The sequence below is a fragment of the Neoarius graeffei genome, chromosome 27 (assembly GCF_027579695.1).
Source record: "Neoarius graeffei isolate fNeoGra1 chromosome 27, fNeoGra1.pri, whole genome shotgun sequence".
Taxonomy (NCBI): Eukaryota; Metazoa; Chordata; class Actinopteri; order Siluriformes; family Ariidae; genus Neoarius; species Neoarius graeffei.
In genome coordinates this window covers 631,773-651,685 of record NC_083595.1, presented here as the reverse complement: position 1 = coordinate 651,685, position 19,913 = coordinate 631,773, and the positions used below count along the sequence as shown (strand labels likewise).

Below are 19,913 nucleotides of genomic sequence, written 5' to 3'. Positions count from 1 at the left end.
CTAACTAAGCTCAAGTTTAATGAATGCTAATTATCAATGCTAACTTCTCCATTGATGTTATCTGTTTGCTGTTTTAAATTGATAACCATAGTATTGTGTTTGGACTAGTGGATGACTGGAGTGGACACTTAATGTTATCAGTCTCAAATCAAATGGTGTTTGTGTTTTGAAAATGCTTCCTTCACTACCAGGCCTGGAATTTCGTCATTTTAGGGGCAAGGCCACTTGCCCTTTTGTGCTGTCAGTTTTTTGAGGGCACGAAAGCCAAAAGCCAGGGCACCAAGGCCATAAAATAAAAGAATGATTTTAAGTTCACGTCTATAATTAATTTAATTTAAGGACTAATGACTCTTCTGAGGAAGATTGGAGTCTCAGTTGAAACTATCAAGCAGGTAAAGAAACATCTACACTATTATGTCTGAAGATAAGAAAATATTGAACACATCTAAACTTATCACTCACTTCAAAAATTGTAAAACTTATTAAACCTATATCCTCCCATAATTTTTGTTCAATTGACACCGAATGTGCAAGAGCATCTTCAGACTGTACTACTACGCAGATTTTTGATTAATCAAAATTGAGCCTGGAGTCCATCAAAATGTTTGACTGTAAATGGAACATATACTAGCATGCAGGTTACTGATTAACCCATAAGAGCCCAGACCGATTTCTCAATCAAGGAAAATTATTGAGGAAATAAAATTAACTAAATAGACGACAAAGAAAACATTTCTGAAGAGTATATAAGACAGTCATTGGGTTACTCATTTTTGTAATTTAAACAAACTTAAACTATTATGTTTTACCTCAGGCCACAGTGCTGCCCTGTTGTGATCGGCTCAAAGCTCAAGACAAGTCTTTGCTTGTCTGTTGACGGCGACAGAGGAAGTTGCGCCATTTTCTAATTTACACAGAGCAATTTAAGGTCTTTGCACTTTTGACAGCAAGCTAATTAGCATTTGTTACCGGCTACAGTCGGTACTTGGCACATTAAAAGTGGGTCAGCATTATAACGACATAACGTTACTGTACAAGCAATGTTTATTTAACGGTAACAAACTTAAGCCCTATATGTTGAAATTCCTCTCTTATTCGTTCATTAATTTATCACACAGTCTTACCTCAGTCAACTTCTTCCCTCCTCCTGTGAAAATTCAACGTCTCGGACGCGGACACAAGTGGGCGGGGGTTGCATTTGATTAAGTCTCTTGGTTAGCTGGTGATAGATTGGTGTCATTATAGCATGTCAGAGCGGTTCATGCCAGGCTCAAGTCCGATCCACCACTGATGAGTTGCCCAATAAGAATCCAGAATGTCATCAAAAGACTTTTTTTTTCCTCAATAGACGCAGGTGATGTTAAAGCCTATTGGCAGTCACGAGGCAGACTACAAAACCGCAGAGCATCAAGTTCACTGTGGCCTTAGGGCAGATATTTTTTTTTCCCCAAGGGCACAAAGCCAAATTGAGAGGGCACGAGGGCCGTGGCCCTCGTGAAATTTCTGCCCTGGTCACTACAGTCTAGGTAACTCATGGAAAACACTGTAATGAACGTTGCCTCACGTTTTTAATAAATTATACAATTGCCTGTCTGATTTACCTATCTGTTTTAATAATTATGACAATCTGCTGTAGTGCAATCTGGGTCAAATTTTGCAAATGACCTTCCAGCCCATCATAATGTGTGACATTCTTCATAATCGATAGCCAACTTTTAATTTGGTGTGCCTTGACATTCTGATTTGACCTTTGATGTGCTTCAGGACATTCTGGTCCTTGAAAATGGCATTGCAGGCCAATTCAGGGTGCTGATGCCCAAACAGTATGTAGATTTTCTTTTTTTAAAACATTTAGAAGCCTATGCCTCTGATGCCTGGTTTGTTTGTTTTTTGGCCCCTCCTTTAATTTTTGACCTTTCCATGGCTTTTGTTTCACTGCTACACACTGCTTTTGCATTAGTGTAGAATGTTCATGTGCATTAGCTAACTTGGTTGTGATTGACCGGTGAGAACACGTATGCTGTCATGTGAACCTGAAATGACAGGCCCACAGAGAGGGCCGGTAAAAGCACGGCAAAACAAAATCTCTGTTCATTATGCCCTGACGAATAAACGTGACCCAAGAATAGCTGGTTCTGTTCAGACAGTCATCCTAGCTTACTTCTCAAGGGAATTTTTACAGCTAGGGGAAATATCCTTTGCAAAATCCATTCCAGTATGTTGCCTTCCCTCTTTTTCACGTTCCTGACCGTAGTTGGGAAGCGGGAGTGAATCCGGTTTGCTAGACTCGCTCACTTCCCTGCTCGCATGGCTTTCATAATGCTCCTGGATTCTAACGGGTATATGAGTCAGGGGACACACACGGCATTGGTCTGAACAAAGTAACGTCTTCATATGAAAATAGCGCTCATCACCATTACAGTCGTGGCTAACTCCACATACAGTGCTCAGCGTAAATGAGTACACCCCCTTTGAAAAGTAACATTTTAAACAATATCTCAATGAACACAATTTCCAAAATGTTGACGAGACAAAGTTTAATATAACATCTGTTTAACTTATAATGTGAAAGTAAGGTTAATAATATAACTTAGATTACACATTTTTCAGTTTTACTTCAAATTAGGGTGGTGCAAAAATGAGTACACCCCACAACAAAAACTCCTCAGTGCTCGAAATACTTTTTTCAGCCAGGTTGCCCAGGCAGCAACCTGAGTCAAAAGCCAGGTTGCCCCATCAGCATTTCAGGTTGCCCCACTTCCAAGTTATTACTTTCTTCAAATCAGCTACTTATCCATTATCTTTTCTTCTAGTTAACTACTTATGTTTTATCAAGAAATAAATACAAAAGCTTTCAAACAGCATGTTTTATTGAAAAACACTACCTTCCTCTCTCAGATCTCTTCAGTCTCAGAGCTACTACTACTGCACTCGAGCTCAGACTCTGCAGACCTGGGCCTCTGTCCATATGGTCTGGTCCTTGGCCTTCTGGCTGTCTTTCCAGCAGACCACCACTGGGCAATGGCATCGTCTGGGCAAAAGTTGTCAACTGTCACCGGTGAAAGTGATATTGCCATCAAGGCAGTGAGTCAGACCTAAGGCTGTTGCGCCAGTCAGACTTGATCAATTTCATAAGACTGAACCCTCTTTTTCACGCTGCAGTCGACAGTGGGAATAGCAAGACTATCTGTACAAGCACTAAGATGTCCTTGAACCTGTCCGACTCCATGTGGTCCCTCATGACTTCTTGCCACAGGTCAAGGTACTTGGTATGTCCAGAGGCCAACTATCTCTTCACCACCCTCTTTAACTCACCCACTGCAGGAGACAGTCTTCCAGGGAGTGTCCTTTGCTCTCAAGGGCTTCTTTATAATGGGCAAAAATGGTGGATACATCTTCCTCCCCATAGCTGTCCAATTTCTTACCAGCTGGTGGCCACTGTGTGGGGTCAAATACCATAGCTGCATGTAGGACTGTGTTGTTAAGTAGTGTGTCTTTGAATCTACCATCCAGATGAAAGATAACAGATGACACAACAGACTCCGCCATGTCCATAACAGACTCCTCTTGTCCCCTCCCCCTTCCGTGTGTCAGACTAATAGTTTTATATCTTGTAGGGTGCTGATCTCTGTCAGTTTCTATGTCCTCCATCATCATCTTCCTGAGCTTGCTGTTGTCTTCATTCAGTTCCTCCATCTTTGCCCTTATATCCTCCACTTTTGTAGTCACCCGTTCCAACGTCACCTCCCTCTCCTGGAAGTAACTACTCAGCGATGATAAATATATCAAGATGTGCAGTAGGAACTTGAGGAACATTACAAACTCTGCAGATTTTACGGTCTGCAGAATTCCTCTGGCCTTACTTTTACTTTCTCCAGTTCCAGTTTCAACCACTTGCTCTAGATGTGTGACCAGAGCCTGGAAACTTCTGTCTACTACGCCTACAGCTCTCTCAGTATGACCAATCCACCTTGTACCCACAGTGCTGGCAGGCTTGAGTGCAGGACAGTCCAGTGCTTCACCTGTGGCCCTATAGCTAGACAGGTTCAACGGACTGTTCTTGTAAAACTTGTAAATGATTTGGAGGGTGTCAGAAACATGCTTAAAGTATGCATTATCATTTAATGTGTTCTTGTCTGCAAGTTCAAGTTTATGTCCCGAACAATGAATGCCAATCACCTGCTGTCCTACAGATTCATTCTTCAACCTGGTGACAACGCCTGATACGTGCCCCAACATGACATTTGCGCCATCCACGCCCGCAGCTACCAGTTTCTTGTGCCATTCTGTTTGGCCCAAATCATTCTCGAGCACTTCCACTATGGCAGAAGTAATAGATTGTGCATCCGCGTTGTGAATTGGCTTCAATGGCACAAATTTTGTTACTGGCCTAAAACCTTCAAGGACTTGAACATAGACAATTTCTTCCTGAACATTTGCAGTGTCTGTGCTGCCATCAGACAGAACAGAGAAGAAACTTGCATGGTCAACAACATTCTTCAGCTCCTCAAACATGGTGTCATGTATATACATAGCAAAAGCTTTTGCGTGTTTGTCATTCAGGTATGTTTCACTTGCAGTGCGAAGGCCATTATGCTTCTGTAGCTCCATCAAGCCTTTGAAGTCCGAAAAAGGCCTACCGTTTTTTGCCAAATAGAAGGCAGTTCTGAACAATGTTTGCAACTGTTCTTGTACTTCCATCCTACACACTGCTTGTAGCAGGGGTCTTTCCTGCATTGTGAAAAAGGGAAAAATGTCTAGTAAGTAAGTTTAATTTATATAGCACATTTAAAAACAGCGAGAACTGGCCAAAGTGCTGTACAGTGTCAAACTAAAAGACTAGAATTAAATGATAAAATGAGCTAAAAGCGAGACATGGTCAAGCAACAAGAATAAAATACATAAAATACAAAAAGCATTCCAACAGACAAGTGCAATAAAAAGGCAAGATAAAAGATAAACTTGGAGGCAAAGGCCAAGGAGTACAAATGTGCTTTGAGTCTGGATTTAAAAGTAGTGATTGTGGGAGCAGATCTGATGTCAGGAGGCAAACCATTCCAGAGACGTGGAGCTGCCACAGCAAAAGCACGGTCCCCTTTGTTTTTGAGGCGGGACCGGGCAACATGGAGGAGATCTTTGTCGGCAGATCTGAAGGACCTGGGTGCAGAGTAGTGCTGAAGCATGTCAGAGATGTACATAGGGGCCTGGCCGTGAAGTGACTTAAAAACCAAAAGTAGTATTTTAAATTGAATTCTAAAACAAATAGGAAGACAATGCAGAGAGGAGAGGACAGGGGTGATGTGTTCCTGCTTCTTTGCGCCTGTCTAGTAAATATGCTATTTCTACATTTGGACAAAAATGATGTAGTAATTAAAACAATTCACCGTAAAATAAAAATTAACATACTCAAAAAATAAAACCCATGTCCCCGGCCTTACAATTCCTGGCTCGACCTATTTCAGCTATAAATATATGAAAACACCATGTTAAACTCATGTTCGAGAGGAGAAAAACATACGAGAGGTAGTTTCGGTAGCCATGCCCACATGGCCGCACAAAGGACTTTATTAAACAGCAACATTCTTGTCAGAACAGTACAGTGTAGTTGCGTGTATGACACGGTTAATTTTTTTTTCTCAAATGTGAATCGAAGTTACCCCGGCTTATGTTAAATCTATCGGATGGCTTTTCGACAAAAAAAAAAGAATATTTGCGTAAACAAACCTGTCTGGGTTATGTAAAATTTATTGGATGACTTTTCGACTCAGACAAAATGAATACTTGTGTAAACAAACCTGTCGAGGCAGCAATGAAAGTCTTCTCTTTTCTTTCACAACCTTGTGCGTGTCGGAGTTCTCGTGTGCGGTTACACTTGATTTCTTCGTTGTGGTACAGCCAGTTCGGAAATTATTTCTGCCCCCAGACTTATTGAACTCGATGCACCAGTCACACACCATAGTCTCAACGTCTCCTTCAGTGATGTGACGCAGCCATTCGCGATCTTTCTTCCATGATTCCAGAAACGCACATTTCCGCACTCGTTTCTTTCCTTTCCCGGCTGCGGTCTTCTCGCCTGTCGAATCCTCCCCCTGTGTCTCGGGGCCAGCTCCGTGGTGCTCCGCATAACTTGACAAGGAAGCAGTTTCAGTGTCTTCTTCATGGGTTGTTGACACGCGTTTCTGTGCTTTCCCGGCTGCGGTCTTCCCGCCTGTCAAGTCCTCCTCCTGTGTCTCGGGGTCAGCTCCTCAGTCTGTACTTGAGGGAGCAGTTTCTGTATCATCTTCTCGGCTTGTTGATGCTCGAGGAGCCAAGTACTTTAACAGCGTGTTTTTACCCGCCATATTCAGATAGATGTTCAAGAAACTTGATAGTGAGGCTTGGAACTTGCGTATCAGTTTCGTACAACCAATCATGTGGCTCGTATTGTTTGCGGTGAACATCGACGTCTCCAGCTCATTTCGTAAATTTGCGCCCATCGTAGTGATTGGCTGACCAATGAATAGATTTACCCGCAGTGTACACGCGATCCCAGATCAAACGGCCACCTCCAGCATGGTGCCATGGCAACAGCCTATGTGTGGGGTAGACTAAGGCGCCGCTCACGTGTGCCACACAGGCGGGACGTCAATCAACCCGCTGTTTATTTCAGCTGGCATATATTAAAGCCCGTGCCGCGCCGCTTGTAAAGGGATCGTTTTGTATGCCCCAAAAATCAAGTTGCACGCGGGGCAACCTGACTTTCTGAACAACTCTCGCACAGAGGAAATAACTGTCGCGGCGAGACTGCGAGACTTAGTTCGAGCGCTGCTACTACATATAGTACTTTGTATATGGCCTCCATGATTTTTAATGACAACACCAAGTCTTCTAGGCATGGAATGAACAAGTTGGCAACATTTTGCAACGTCAATCTTTTTCCATTCTTCAACAATGACCTCTTTTAGTGACTGGATGCTGGATGGAGAGTGATGCTCAACTTATCTCTTCAGAATTCCCCATAGGTGTTCGATTGGGTTCAGATCAGGAGACGTACTTGGCCACTGAATCACTTTCACCCTGTTGTTCTTCAGAAATCCAACAGTGGCCTTAGATGTGTGTTTAGGATCATGTTGGAAAAGTGCACGACGACCAAGGGCATCGAGTGATGGTAGTATCTTCTCTTTCAGTATAGAGCAATACATCTGTGAATTCATGATGCCATCAATGAAATGCAGCTCCCTGACACCAGCAGCACTCATGCAGCCCCACATAAGGACACTGCCACCACCATGTTTCACTGTAGGCACCATGCATTTTTCTTTGTATTTCTCACCTTTGTGACGCCATACAGTTTTGAAGCCATCAGTTTCAAAAACATTTATCTTGTTCTCATCACTCCAGAGTACAGAGTCCCAGTAGTCTTCGTCTTTGTCAGCATGGGCCCTGGTAAACTCTAGGCGGGCTTTTTTTATGCCTGGGCTTTAGGAGAGGCTTCTTTCGTGGACGGCATCCATGCATGCCATTCCGCTGCAGTGTACGCCGTATTGTGTCACCGGAAATAGTCACCCCGGTTTGGCTTTCTTCTACTTTAGATAACTGCAGTGAACTTGCATGCCGATTTTCTTCAACCCTTCTCATCAGAAGATGCTCCTGTCAAGGTGTTAACTTCAATGGACGACCTGGACGTCTCTGTGAGATGGTTGCAGTTCCATCTTTCTTAAATTTTTGTACCTTTTTTGCTACAGTATTCTGACTGATAAGTAAATCTTCGCTGATCATCTTGTAGCCTTCACCTTTGTGGTGTAAAGAAATTACTTTCTTTGGGGAATTCTGAAGAGACAAGTTGAGCATTGCTCTCCATCCAGCATCCAGTCACTAAAAGAGGTCATTGTTGAAGAATGGAAAAAGACTGATGTTGCAAAATATCACCAACTTGTTCATTCCATACCTAGAAGACTTGGTGTTGTCATTAAAAATCATGGAGGCCATACAAAGTACTAGATGTAGTAGTTTTTGTTGTGGGGTGTACTCATTTTTGCACCACCCTAATTTGAGTAAAACTGAAAAAAAAAGTGTAATCTAAGTTATATTATTAACCTTACTTTCACGTTATAAGTTAAACATGTTATATTAAACTTTGTATTGTCAACATTTTGGAAATTATGTTCATTGAGATTGTTTGTTTAAAAGTTTACTTTTCAAAGGGGGTGTACTCATTTATGCTGAGTACTGTAACTTCTGCATAGTGACAAAACCAGCCATATGCTTGGGGGGGGGAATCCGGCTAAACCCCTGCTGCAACAGGCCCTCTTAAAACTGCAGGGCATATTTTACAAGTACCATGCAACTATCTGAGGAAATTATGATTAAAACATTGATGGACTAAAATTAAAATTGAGTTCCATTGATGAAATCTTGACCAAAAAAAAAAAAAACTAAAATGTAGCTACTATTTTCAGGACACAAGACTAAAAGTAAACTTAAATCATTTAAATTAAAGATGAACACTGCTACACTGAACTAAAACAACATTGGCGCCCAAATAAATATTACTTGTGCAGATCAAAAATATTTTATATAAAACCCATTTAGAGACAGAACTGACTTTTAAAGTTGTGTATTTTTGTAGCTGTCTGTTTAGAGACCAAAACACAAGGGACAGATATTTATCAGAGAGGTCTGATTCACAGCACAGCTTTGCCATGTCAGAAGTAAAGCCTTTTATGAGAAACCTTTCCTTTGCCTAAATTCTGATAAAGCCTTGCCTGCATTTTCCTATAGTTACTAAATTCATCTCGGAGCTTGTCAGCTGTTTTGTGAATCTTACGATACAGTCAAAAACCTTTAATTCAGCCTTCATGAGGCTTAATAATATTGGCATGAGCCATTGTTCTTGTTTCTGTAAACCCCCATTTAAAGCCATATTTTGATTTCGTGTAAAAAAAAAATGTAAATGTGGTATTTTTCTACAGGTATACAGGAGCATGCAGTGTGAAGAATACATCGATGCCAAAAGAGAGACGCATGTGAATTGGATGAGGTGAGCAGTACACCAGCTGTTGGGTTGTTTTAGTGATTTGATTTTACAGCTCCTCATTTGTTGGAAGAACTTTATCTTCATGTCATTGATATCTCTACCATGCTTTCTCCAAGTCTGTAACTCTGATCTGATTTTTTACCTTTTTCTGAAACGTTGCCTCACTCTTTTAGGTATGTGAATTGTGCCCGTAATGAAGAAGAACAGAATCTTGTGGCGTTTGAGTATCAAGGGGGAATTCTGTATCGTTGCTGTCGATCGATTAACCCAGGACAGGAGCTCTTGGTGTGGTATGAAGAGGAGTACACCAAAGAACTTAGTCCTGCACCTACAGGAACAACCACACAGCAAGGTGTTACTTTTGTCTAAGAGGTTATAGAGGTTATTTTCTGCATCATTTCGTGACGTTTCTGAGCCTACCAGTGTTTCTGGGATGAAAGCTGTTGTACAATGCAGTCTGCAATATTTAGAGCATTCCCCAGAGAACTCATTTTGACCTGTTCCACCAACCAGGTAGGTCTTCTCGATCATATGACCGTGACCAACCAGAGAGGGTGAAGTCTATCAGCTTCCTTTGAGACACGTGAAGTCCGCCCACTGCATATCTTGCTATTGTGAAACTGACTACAGTGGTGCTTGAAAGTTTGTGAACCCTTTAGAATTTTCTATATTTCTGCATAAATATGACCTAAAACATCATCAGATTTTCACACAAGTCCTAAAAGTAGATAAAGAGAACCCAGTTAAACAAATGAGACAAAAATATTATACTTGGTCATTTATTTATTGAGGAAAATGATCCAATATTACATATCTGTGAGTGGCAAAAATATGTGAACCTTTGCTTTCAGTATCTGGTGTGTCCCCCTTGTGCAGCAATAACTGCAACTAAACGTTTCCGGTAACTGTTGATCAGTCCTGCACACCGGCTTAGAGGAATTTTAGCCCGTTCCTCCGTACAGAACAGCTTCAACTCTGGGATGTTGGTGGGTTTCCTCATATGAAGGGCCTGAAGCGAGCAGTTCCACAACATTTCCATTGGATTAAGGTCAGGACTTTGACTTGGCCATTCCAAAACATGAACTTTATTCTTCTTTAACCATTCTTTGGTAGAATGACTTGTGTGCTTAGGGTCCTTGTCTTGCTGCATGAACCACCTTCTCTTGAGATTCAGTTCATGGACAGATGTCCTGACATTTTCCTTTAGAATTCATTGGTATAATTCAGAATTCATAGTTCCATCAATGATGGCAAGCTGTCCTGGCCCAGGTGCATCAAAACAGGCCCAAACCATGATACTACCACCACCATGTTTCACAGATGGGATAAGTTTCTTATGCTGGAATGCAGTGTTTTCCTTTCTCCAAACATAACGCTTCTCATTTAAACCAGAAAGTTCTATTTTGGTCTCATCCATCCAGAAAACATTTTTCCAATAGCTTTCTGGCTTGTCCACATGATCTTTAGCAAACTGCAGATAAGCAGCAATGTTCTTTTTGGAGAGCAGTGGCTTTCTCCTTGCAGCCGTACCATGCACACCATTGTTGTTCAGTGTTCTTCTGATGGTGGACTCATGAACAGTAACATTAGCCGATGTGAGAGAGGCCTTCAGTTGCTTAGAAGTTACTCTGGGGTCCTTTGTGACCTTGCCGACTATTACACGCCTTGCTCTTGGAGTGATCTTTGTTGGTCGACCACTCCTGGGGAGGGTAACAACGGTCTTGAATTTCCTCCATTTGTACACAATCTGTCTGACTGTGGATTGGTGGAGTCCAAACTCTTTAGCGATGGTTTTGTAACCTTTTCCAGCCTGATGAGCATCAACAACGCTTTTTCTGAGGTCCTCAGAAACCTCCTATGTTCATGCCATGATGCACTTCCACAAACATGCTTTGAAGATCACGCTTTAATAGATCCCTCTTTTTTTAAATAAAACAGGGTGCCCACTCACACCTGATTGTCATCCCATTGATTGAAAACACCTGACTCTAATTTCACCTTCAAATTAACTGCTAATCCTAGAGGTTCACATACTTTTGCCACTCACAGATATGTAATATTGGATCACTTTCCTCAATAAATAAATGGCCAAGTATAATATTTTGTCTCATTTGTTTAACTGGGTTCTCTTTATCTACTTTTAGGACTTGTGTGAAAATCTGATGATGTTTTAGGTCATATTTATGCAGAAATATAGAAAATTCTAAAGGGTTTACAAACTTTCAAGCACCACTGTATATAGTAAACCACAAGATATTGTTGTTTTATTCATCATGCCCAGTTTAACCAGAAGTAGCGTAAAATGCATGCCCTGTGGATCCCTAGTGGCACAGCAGAAAAGTGTTGTCCCAGTCATCATCCAGATATTGCCACTTTTAAATCCTGATGACGCCACAATCATCTGTGGTTGGGAGCTCAAGAGAGCAAAATTGTCTGGGCTCTCCGGGAGGGAGAGATGGCATGCTCTCTCTTCTCTGCCCTGTCAGTTACACTGGCCAGCCATGGGTGTGTGAGAGCACATTTAATAGGAAGTAAGTGGATTGGGCTTTCGTCCGAGTGTGCTTTGCAGCCCCCTGATATTGTATGAGTAAAACGTCGTCAACTGGTGTTTCTTGTCTTGGAGGAAGTGCATGATAGCCCTCCCTGGTTGGTAGCTGTTATGTGATACTGGAGAGGAGTCTGATGGGTGGGAATTGGCCATGGCTAAATTAGGGAGAAATCCGGGGGGGGATGCCCTGTCACAGCAAACACATAATATAGGATAATGTCAGACCTCCCCATATTACAGAAACACTGGGGGGGTGTCATTATAATACCTTCAGTGCAATATAACCAGCTGGCTGGAAAAAAGTTAGTTGAAAACACACATGCAGTGTGTCTGAACCAAGCGAAGTTGTTAATTGGATAATGCAGATGTCAGTCAAACCCATCAACCATTATAAAAATCAATTGCAACACATTTCATTTCAGGAGCATATGTGATGGTTATATTATCAAGCAATTTAACAAGCAATAACAATTTTAGTATTTTTATGGAATTCAATAATTCCGCAAGAGTCATACCATGGAGAACTTATCATTTTAAGTATGTTAAATTTTAGCTCCTTAAAGTGCATATCACGGGTAAATTCAGGAGCAAGATCAATGTAATTCTCCTATTTTATATTAAACTATGGTCAAATATCTGTAACATTTTGCATTTTGTGCACTTATTTTACCTTGCGCAAGACCAGAAAAATTCAGTTGAAATCAAGCCATTTGAGGTGAAATGGTCCGCCTCTGGAAAAAACTTGGCATTTGGATTTTTGTGACGTCGCGTGTGGGATGCCTCCCTCTGAATCCTACGTCAGCGCTGGTTTATGAGAAAATGACCTGGTGGTTTTCTGCAAATTTCTTCAGTGTTATCACATAATTATTGAAATGGTTAACAGATGTATCGTAGGAGGTTGTAGCAACACCAATCATGATGGGATTAGTATTCATCGTTTTCCAAAAGACCTGACAAGGAGAGAGAAATGGGAGCGCTTTGTGCGAGGCACACACACTCGCACAGACTGTGCACTGAAACCATGCAAGCTCTCGCAGCCTGCTGGCGCTTCCACAAGTAACGTCACGAATCTGGCTCCAGACTCCCTTGGGATTTTTCCAGATGCATTTTATTTTTTCTCCCTCCTAGAACTGACACCTTATTGCGATGGAGGTGTTTGTGTGCTTGAATGATCCTAGGAGTTATGTTGTTGGGGGCATTATGCCTCTGTTAGGGTCTCCCAAGGAAGACAGGTCCTAGGTGACAGGCCAGACCAAGAGCAGTTCACCAAAACCCTTATGGATAATAATAGATCAAGGACCATGACGTCGCCCGGTATGGCGCAGCCGGGGCCCCACCCTGGAGTCAGGCCCGGGGTTGGGACTCGTATGCGAGTGCTTGGTGGCCGGGCCTTTGCCCACGGGGCCCAGCCGGGCTCAGCCCGAAGTGGTGACGTGGGCCCGACCTCCTGTGGGTTCACCACCCACAGAGGTAGCCGTAGGGGGCCGGTGCGGTGTGGATTGGGTGGCAGTCGAAGGCAGGGGCCTCGACGACCTGATCCCTGAACACAGCGGCGAGCTGTTGGGACATGGAATGTCACTTCAGTGGGGGGGGAAAGAGCCTGAGCTTGTGCGGGAGGTTGAGAGGTACCGGCTAGAGATAGTCGGGCTCACCTCCACGCACAGCTTGGGCTCCGGAACCCAGCTCCTCAAGAGGGGCTGGACTCTCCACTTCTCTGGAGTCGCCCATGGTGAGCGGTAGCAGGCTGGTGTGGGCTTGCTTATAGCTCCCCAGCTCAGCCGCCATGTGTTGGAGTTTACCCCAGTGAATGAGAGGGTCACCTCTCTGCGCCTTCGGATCAGGGAGAGGCCTCTTGCTGCTGTTTGTGCCTACAGGCCGAATAGCAGTATAGAGTATCTGGCCTTCTTGGAGTCCCTGGGAGAGGTACTGAGAGGTGCTCAGACTGGGGACTCCATTGTTCTACAGGGGGACTTCAGTGCTCACGTGGGCGACGACAGTGACACCTGGAGGAGCATGATTGGGAGGAATGGCCTCCCCGATCTGAACCCGAGTGGTGTTTTGTTATTGGACTTCTGTGCTAGTCACGGTTTGTTCATAACGAACACCATGTTCGAGCATAGGGGTGTCCATAAGTGCACGTGGCACCAGGACAACTTAGGTCGGAGGTCAATGATCAACTTTGTTGTCGTTTCATCTGATCCTCGGCCCTGTGTCTTGGACACTCGGGTGAACAGAGGAGCTGAGCTGTCGTCTGATCACCACCAGCTGGACAGACCTGGCAGGCCCAAATGTATGGTGAGGGTCTGCTGGGAACATCTGGCTGAGCACTCTGTCAGGGAGGTCTTTAACTCCCACCTCCGGGAGAGCTTCTCCCAGCTTCCGAGGGAAGCGGGGGACATTGAGTCTGAGTGGACCATGTTCTATACCTCCACTGTAGATGCGGCTGTTCGGAGTTGTGGCTGCAAGGTCTCCGGTGCTTGTTGTGGCGGCAATCCCCGAACCCGGTGGTGGACGCCGGAAGTAAGGGATGCCATCAAGCTGAAGAAGGAGTCCTATCGGGCCATGTTGGCCTCCGGGACTCCTGAGGCAGCTGATGGGTATCGGCAGTCCAGGCGTGCCACAGCTCGGGCAGTTGCGGAGACAAAAACTCGAAACTGGGAGGAGTTCAGTGAGGCCATGGAGGAGGACTATCGGTCGGCCTCGAAGAAATTCTGGTAAATCGTCCGGCGCCTCAGAAGGGGGAAGCAGTACTCTGCCAACACTGTTTACGGTGCAGGTGGGGAGCTGTTGACCTTGACTGGGGACATTGTCGGGCGGTGGAAGGAATACTTCGAGGATCTCCTCAATCCCACCGTCATGTCTTCCATTGAGGAAGCGGAGGCTGATGACGCAGAGGTGGACTAGTCCATTACCCAAGCCAAAGTCACTGAGGTGGTTTGCAAGCTCCTCGGTGGCAAGTCACCGGGGGTGGATGAGATCCGCCCCAAGTATCTCAAGTCTCTGGATATTGTGGGGCTGTTTTGGCTGACACACCTCTGCAACATCGTGTGGCGGTCGGGGACAGTGACTCTGGAGTGGCAGACTGGGGTGGTGGTCCCTCTTTTTAAGAAAGGGGACTGGAGAGTGTGCTCCAATTATAGGGGAATCATACTTCTCAGCCTCCCTGGGAAGGTTTACTCCAGGGTACTGGAGAGGAGAGTTCGGCCAATAGTCGAACCTCGGATCCAGGAGGAACAATGCGGTTTTCATCCTGGTCGCGGAACACTGGACTAGCTCTATACCCTTCATAGGGTGCTCGAGGGTTCATGGGAGTTTGCCCAACCAGTCCACATGTGCTTTGTGGATCTGGAGAAGGCATTCGACCGTGTCCCTCGTGGTATTCTGTGGGGGGTGCTTCGGGAGTATGGGGTTCGGGGCTCTTTGCTAAGGGCTGTCCGGTCCCTGTATGAACGGATCAGGAGTCTGGTTGGCATTGCCGGCAGTAAGTCAGACCTGTTCCCAGTGCATGTTGAACTCCGGCAGGGCTGCCCTTTGTCACCGGTTCTGTTCATAATTTTTATGGACAGAATTTCTAGGCGCAGCCAGGGGCTGGAAGGAATCCTGTTTGGGAACCACAGGATTTCATCTCTGCTTTTTGCGGATGATGTTGTCCTGTTGGCTTCTTCAAACCAGGACCTTCAGCATTCACTGGGGCGGTTTGCAGTCGAGTGTGAAGCGGCTGGGATGAGAATCAGCACCTCCAAGTCCGAGGCCATGGTTTTCGACTGGAAAAGGGTGGCTTGCCCTCTCCAGGTTGGTGGTGAAGTCCTGCCTCAAATGGAGGAGTTTAAGTATCTCGGGATCTTGTTCACGAGTGAGGAAAGGATGGAGCGTGACATCAACAGGCGGATCGGTGCAGCCTCCGCAGTGATGCGGTCACTTTACCGGTCCGTTGTGGTGAAGGAGGAGCTGAGCCAAAAGGCGAAGCTCTCGATTTACCGGTCGAGCTACGTTCCGACTCTCACCTATGGTCATGAGCTTTGGGTAATGACCGAAAGAACAAGATCGCGGATACAAGCGGCCGAAATGAGTTTCCTTCGCAGGGTGGCTGGGCACTCCCTTAGAGAGAGGGTGAGAAGCACAGTCACTCCGGAGGAGCTCGGAGTAGAGCCGCTGCTCCTCCACATCGAGAGGAATCCGCTGAGGTGGCTTGGGCATCTCTTTCGGATGCCTCCTGGACGCCTCCCTGGGGAGGTGTTCCAGGCATGTCCCCCCGGGAGGAGGCCCCGGGCAAGACCCAGGACACGCTGGAGGGACTATGTCTCTCGGCTGGCCTGGGAACGCCTCGGTGTTCTTCCTGAGGAGCTGGCCGAGGTGTCTGAGGAAAGGGAAGTTTGGGCTTCCATGCTCAGGCTGCTGCCTCCGCGGCCCCGGATAAGCGGACGAGACGAGATGAGACATTTTATTTTATTTTTTTCTGCTGTCGACAGATGGCCTTGGACAAAATTACCCTTCTGGGTGAGTGTGTAAAGGGACATACTTTCATATAAAAAAAATGAAATTGGTCCTGGATATGCGCTTTAAACTCTTGCAGCTGAAGAACTTCTACATGTTAAGGAGCAAATAGCGTCCAATTGAATTAATGAACAATTAAACACATGGAGGTTTGACTGCTTTATTACTATAAACCACACCATGGCATTCTTCAAATACTGCAGTAAGGAAATTCCTACTGCTGCAGACCTACTTGAATGCCAACTGAACCGATGCAGTGTCTCCCTTTTTTTTTTTTTATACGCCTACATTTAATTTAAATGACTATTGTTATATGTCTTAATTTATGGATGTTGGCTTGCTTTCATCAATTACATTAATATGAATCATGGGGCTTCACAAAATCCCACAAAACTTAATTTCATGAAATTTGTGTGTAATTGAAATTAATAAGTGTTTTTAAACTTGACAACCTAATCCATATAAAAAATCCAGATAGAAAATACATATTTGCTTGTGTAAATGCTGCTAGAAACTATTTGCAAATAAATCTATCCATATCCAGTTTGATAAATAAGGCCCATTTTTGGATCTTTCAGAACCTTGAATGTGAGGGCTGAGTTTCCTTCTCAATCCTGGATGAGATGTAAATAAGGCTAGGCTTGCCATTACCTAGACTTGACATGATGTCCAACAGGAACCAACAACTCTCCTTTGGTCGCTCAGACCCACGGGGCTATGGCCAATGCTGTGCATAGCTGCTGTTCCAGGACCTTATTGAATCTCCCAGTATTCCAAGCTAGAGGCTGCTATATCTTAGTCCGCAACCTTTTTGTTTTTGTCTCAGTCTTAATTCATGTAGAATCTTGATTTTCAGTAAAAACACTCCTTACATTGGGTTAGTTTGTTATATTTTATAATCTTGTTGCATTTCATGTTCAATTTGTTATTTTTGTCCTTTCATTTCTCCAGAAGTAAAGAACGCTCTGCTGCAAGTCTTTTCATGCTCCACATGCCCTCGTTCCGATGCATCTCAAATTTACCTCGAGAAGCATATCCAGAGATGCCACTATGAAGAGTACGTGAGACTGCGAGAATCAGGAGAGATTAAATATAAGCTTCAGATCCCCTCCAAATGCTCCAGTTGTCAACCAACATCAACTGATATTATCCATTCTGATACTTCCCATAATGATATACAGAAGGAACTTCACCACTGCTCAGATTGTGGAAAGAGTTTTCGTTATCAGAATGCACTCAAGACACACCAGCGCATTCACACAGGAGGAGATCCACATCACTGCTCACAGTGTGGTAGGAATTTTACTTACCAGAGTGCTCTCCAACAACACCAGCGCATTCACACAGAAGAGAAGCCGTATCACTGCTCACAGTGTGGGAAGAGTTTTACTCAGCAGAGTAATCTCCAAACACACCAACGCATTCACACAGGAGAGAAGCCGCATCACTGCTCACAGTGTGGGAAGAGTTTTACTCGTCAGAGTCATCTCCAACGACACCAGCGCATTCACACAGGAGAGAAGCCATATCACTGCTCACAATGTGGAAAGAGTTTTACGAGTCAGAGTGCTCTCCAAACACACCAGCGCATTCACACAGGAGAGAAGCTTTATCACTGCTCACAGTGTGGGAAGAGTTTTACTCATCAGAGTGCTCTCCAAACACACCAGCGCATTCACACAGGAGAGAAGCCGCATCACTGCTCACAGTGTGGGAAGAGTTTTACTCAGCAGAGTCATCTCCAAACACACCAGCGCATTCACACAGGAGTGAAGCCGTATCACTGCTCACAGTGTGAGAAGAGTTTTACTCGTCAGAGTCATCTCCAACGACACCAGCGCATTCACACAGGAGAGAAGCCGTATCACTGCTCACAGTGTGGGAAGAGTTTTACTCGTCAGAGTCATCTCCAGCGACACCAGCGCATTCACACAGGAGAGAAGCTGTTTCACTGCTCACAGTGTGGGAAGAGTTTTACTAGTCAGAGTGATCTCCAAACACACCAGCGCATTCACACAGGAGAGAAGCCGTTTCACTGCTCACAGTGTGGGAAGAGTTTTACTCAGCAGAGTCATCTCCAAACACACCAGCGCATTCACACAGGAGAGAAGCCGTATCACTGCTCACAGTGTGGGAAGAGTTTTACTAGTCAGAGTCATCTCCAAACACACCAGCGCATTCACACAGGAGAGAAGCCGTATCACTGCTCACAGTGTGGGAAGAGTTTTACTCAGCAGTGTGCTCTCCAAACACACCAGCGCATTCACACAGGAGAGAAGCCGTATCACTGCTCACAGTGTGGGAAGAGTTTTACTCAGCAGTGTGATCTCCAAACACACCAGCGCATTCACACAGGAGAGAAGCCGTATCACTGCTCACAGTGTGGGAAGAGTTTTACTCACCAGAGTAATCTCCAAACACACCAGCGCATTCACACAGGAGAGAAGCCGTATCACTGCTCACGGTGTGGGAAGAGTTTTACTCAGCAGTGTGCTCTCCAAACACACCAGCGCATTCACACAGGAGAGAAGCCGTATCACTGCTCACAGTGTGGGAAGAGTTTTACTCACCAGAGTAATCTCCAAACACACCAGCGCATTCACACAGGAGAGAAGCCGTATCGCTGCTCTCAGTGTGGGAAGAGTTTTACTCACCAGAGTAATCTCCAAACACACCAGCGCATTCACACAGGAGAGAAGCCGTATCACTGCTCACAGTGTGGAAAGAGTTTTACTCGTCAGTGTGATCTCCAAACACACCAGCGCATTCACTCAGGATAGAAGCCGCATCACTGCTCACAGTGTGGAAAGATGTTTGCTTGTTTAGTTACATTTAAGACCTTCAAGTGCACCAAGTCAGAGACACTGCATGATTTAAAGTTGTCAAATTAAATATGGTTATTACAGTTTTGACTGAAAATGACCTGTACTTTGAACTTTATTGTTCATGTTACACTGGTCAACAATTTTTCAGAAGTTGTCTGCTTCAGAGATGAAATTGGCTATTATGAAATTTGGTGTGTTGAATTATAAGTGACAGTAAATCAGCTGATTGGCTATGGCTTCCAAGATATTTAAGATTTTAAATTTTATACTTGTGTACATTGTATAGATCGTAATGTTTTAAATATAAATTGTAAAACTAGGTCTCTTCATGTGTTTATGGTCGGTTTACATGATATTTCACTTGATCTCTTTATGTAACACTAGAAAATCAGCAAAAAGTTTATATAAATAAAATGTATTATGAACCAAATTGCAAAAACCAATTATGTATAAGTACTGAATAGGTTTAGTCCTTATTCTCTGTGTACGCAATGGGTTTTTATTTATTTTTTGGCAGCTTGTCTCTTGTATTCATGAAACGGAGCATCTCTTGTCAAGCAAAGACTTGATCTCGAGTGCATAGCACTGTATGAATTTTTTTTTTGAGCTGATATAAGACCGTTTGTTCAGCAGTGATGTCAGTTGATTTATGAATGCATCATCAGTGACTTCCAGGAATAACCTAATGTCATGTATGATGCAATACCGGCTTCAGATTGCATCATTCATTGTTTTGCCAAAAATGTTGGGACAAAGTACAAATTGTAAATAAAATCAGAATGCAATACTTTACAAATCTCAAAAACTGATATTGTATTCACAATAGAACATAGACAACATATCCAATGTCGAAAGTGAGACATTTTGAAATTTCATGCCAAATATTGGCTCATTTGAAAATTCATGACAGCAACACATCTCAGAAAAGTTGGGACAGGGGCAATAAGAGGCTGGAAAAGTTAAAGGTACAAAAAAGGAACAGCTGGAGGACCAAATTGCAACTCATTAGGTCAATTGGCAATAGGTCATT

The 19,913-nt window shown here is 44.1% G+C and overlaps 1 protein-coding gene across 1 annotated transcript in view; it reads left to right on the top strand.

Moving 5' to 3' along the window:
- Positions 1–19,121, top strand: part of LOC132874725 (zinc finger protein 271-like) — a 59,559-nt gene extending 40,438 nt beyond the window's left edge. Inside the window, exons 4-6 of the mRNA XM_060911097.1 lie at positions 8,952–9,019; positions 9,190–9,368; positions 17,010–19,121. Of these exons, the coding sequence (XP_060767080.1) occupies positions 8,952–9,019; positions 9,190–9,368; positions 17,010–18,838 (2,076 nt within the window). The 3' untranslated portion in view covers positions 18,839–19,121. The remainder of the gene's footprint in view (positions 1–8,951; positions 9,020–9,189; positions 9,369–17,009) is intronic.
- The last annotated feature ends 792 nt before the right edge of the window (positions 19,122–19,913 follow it).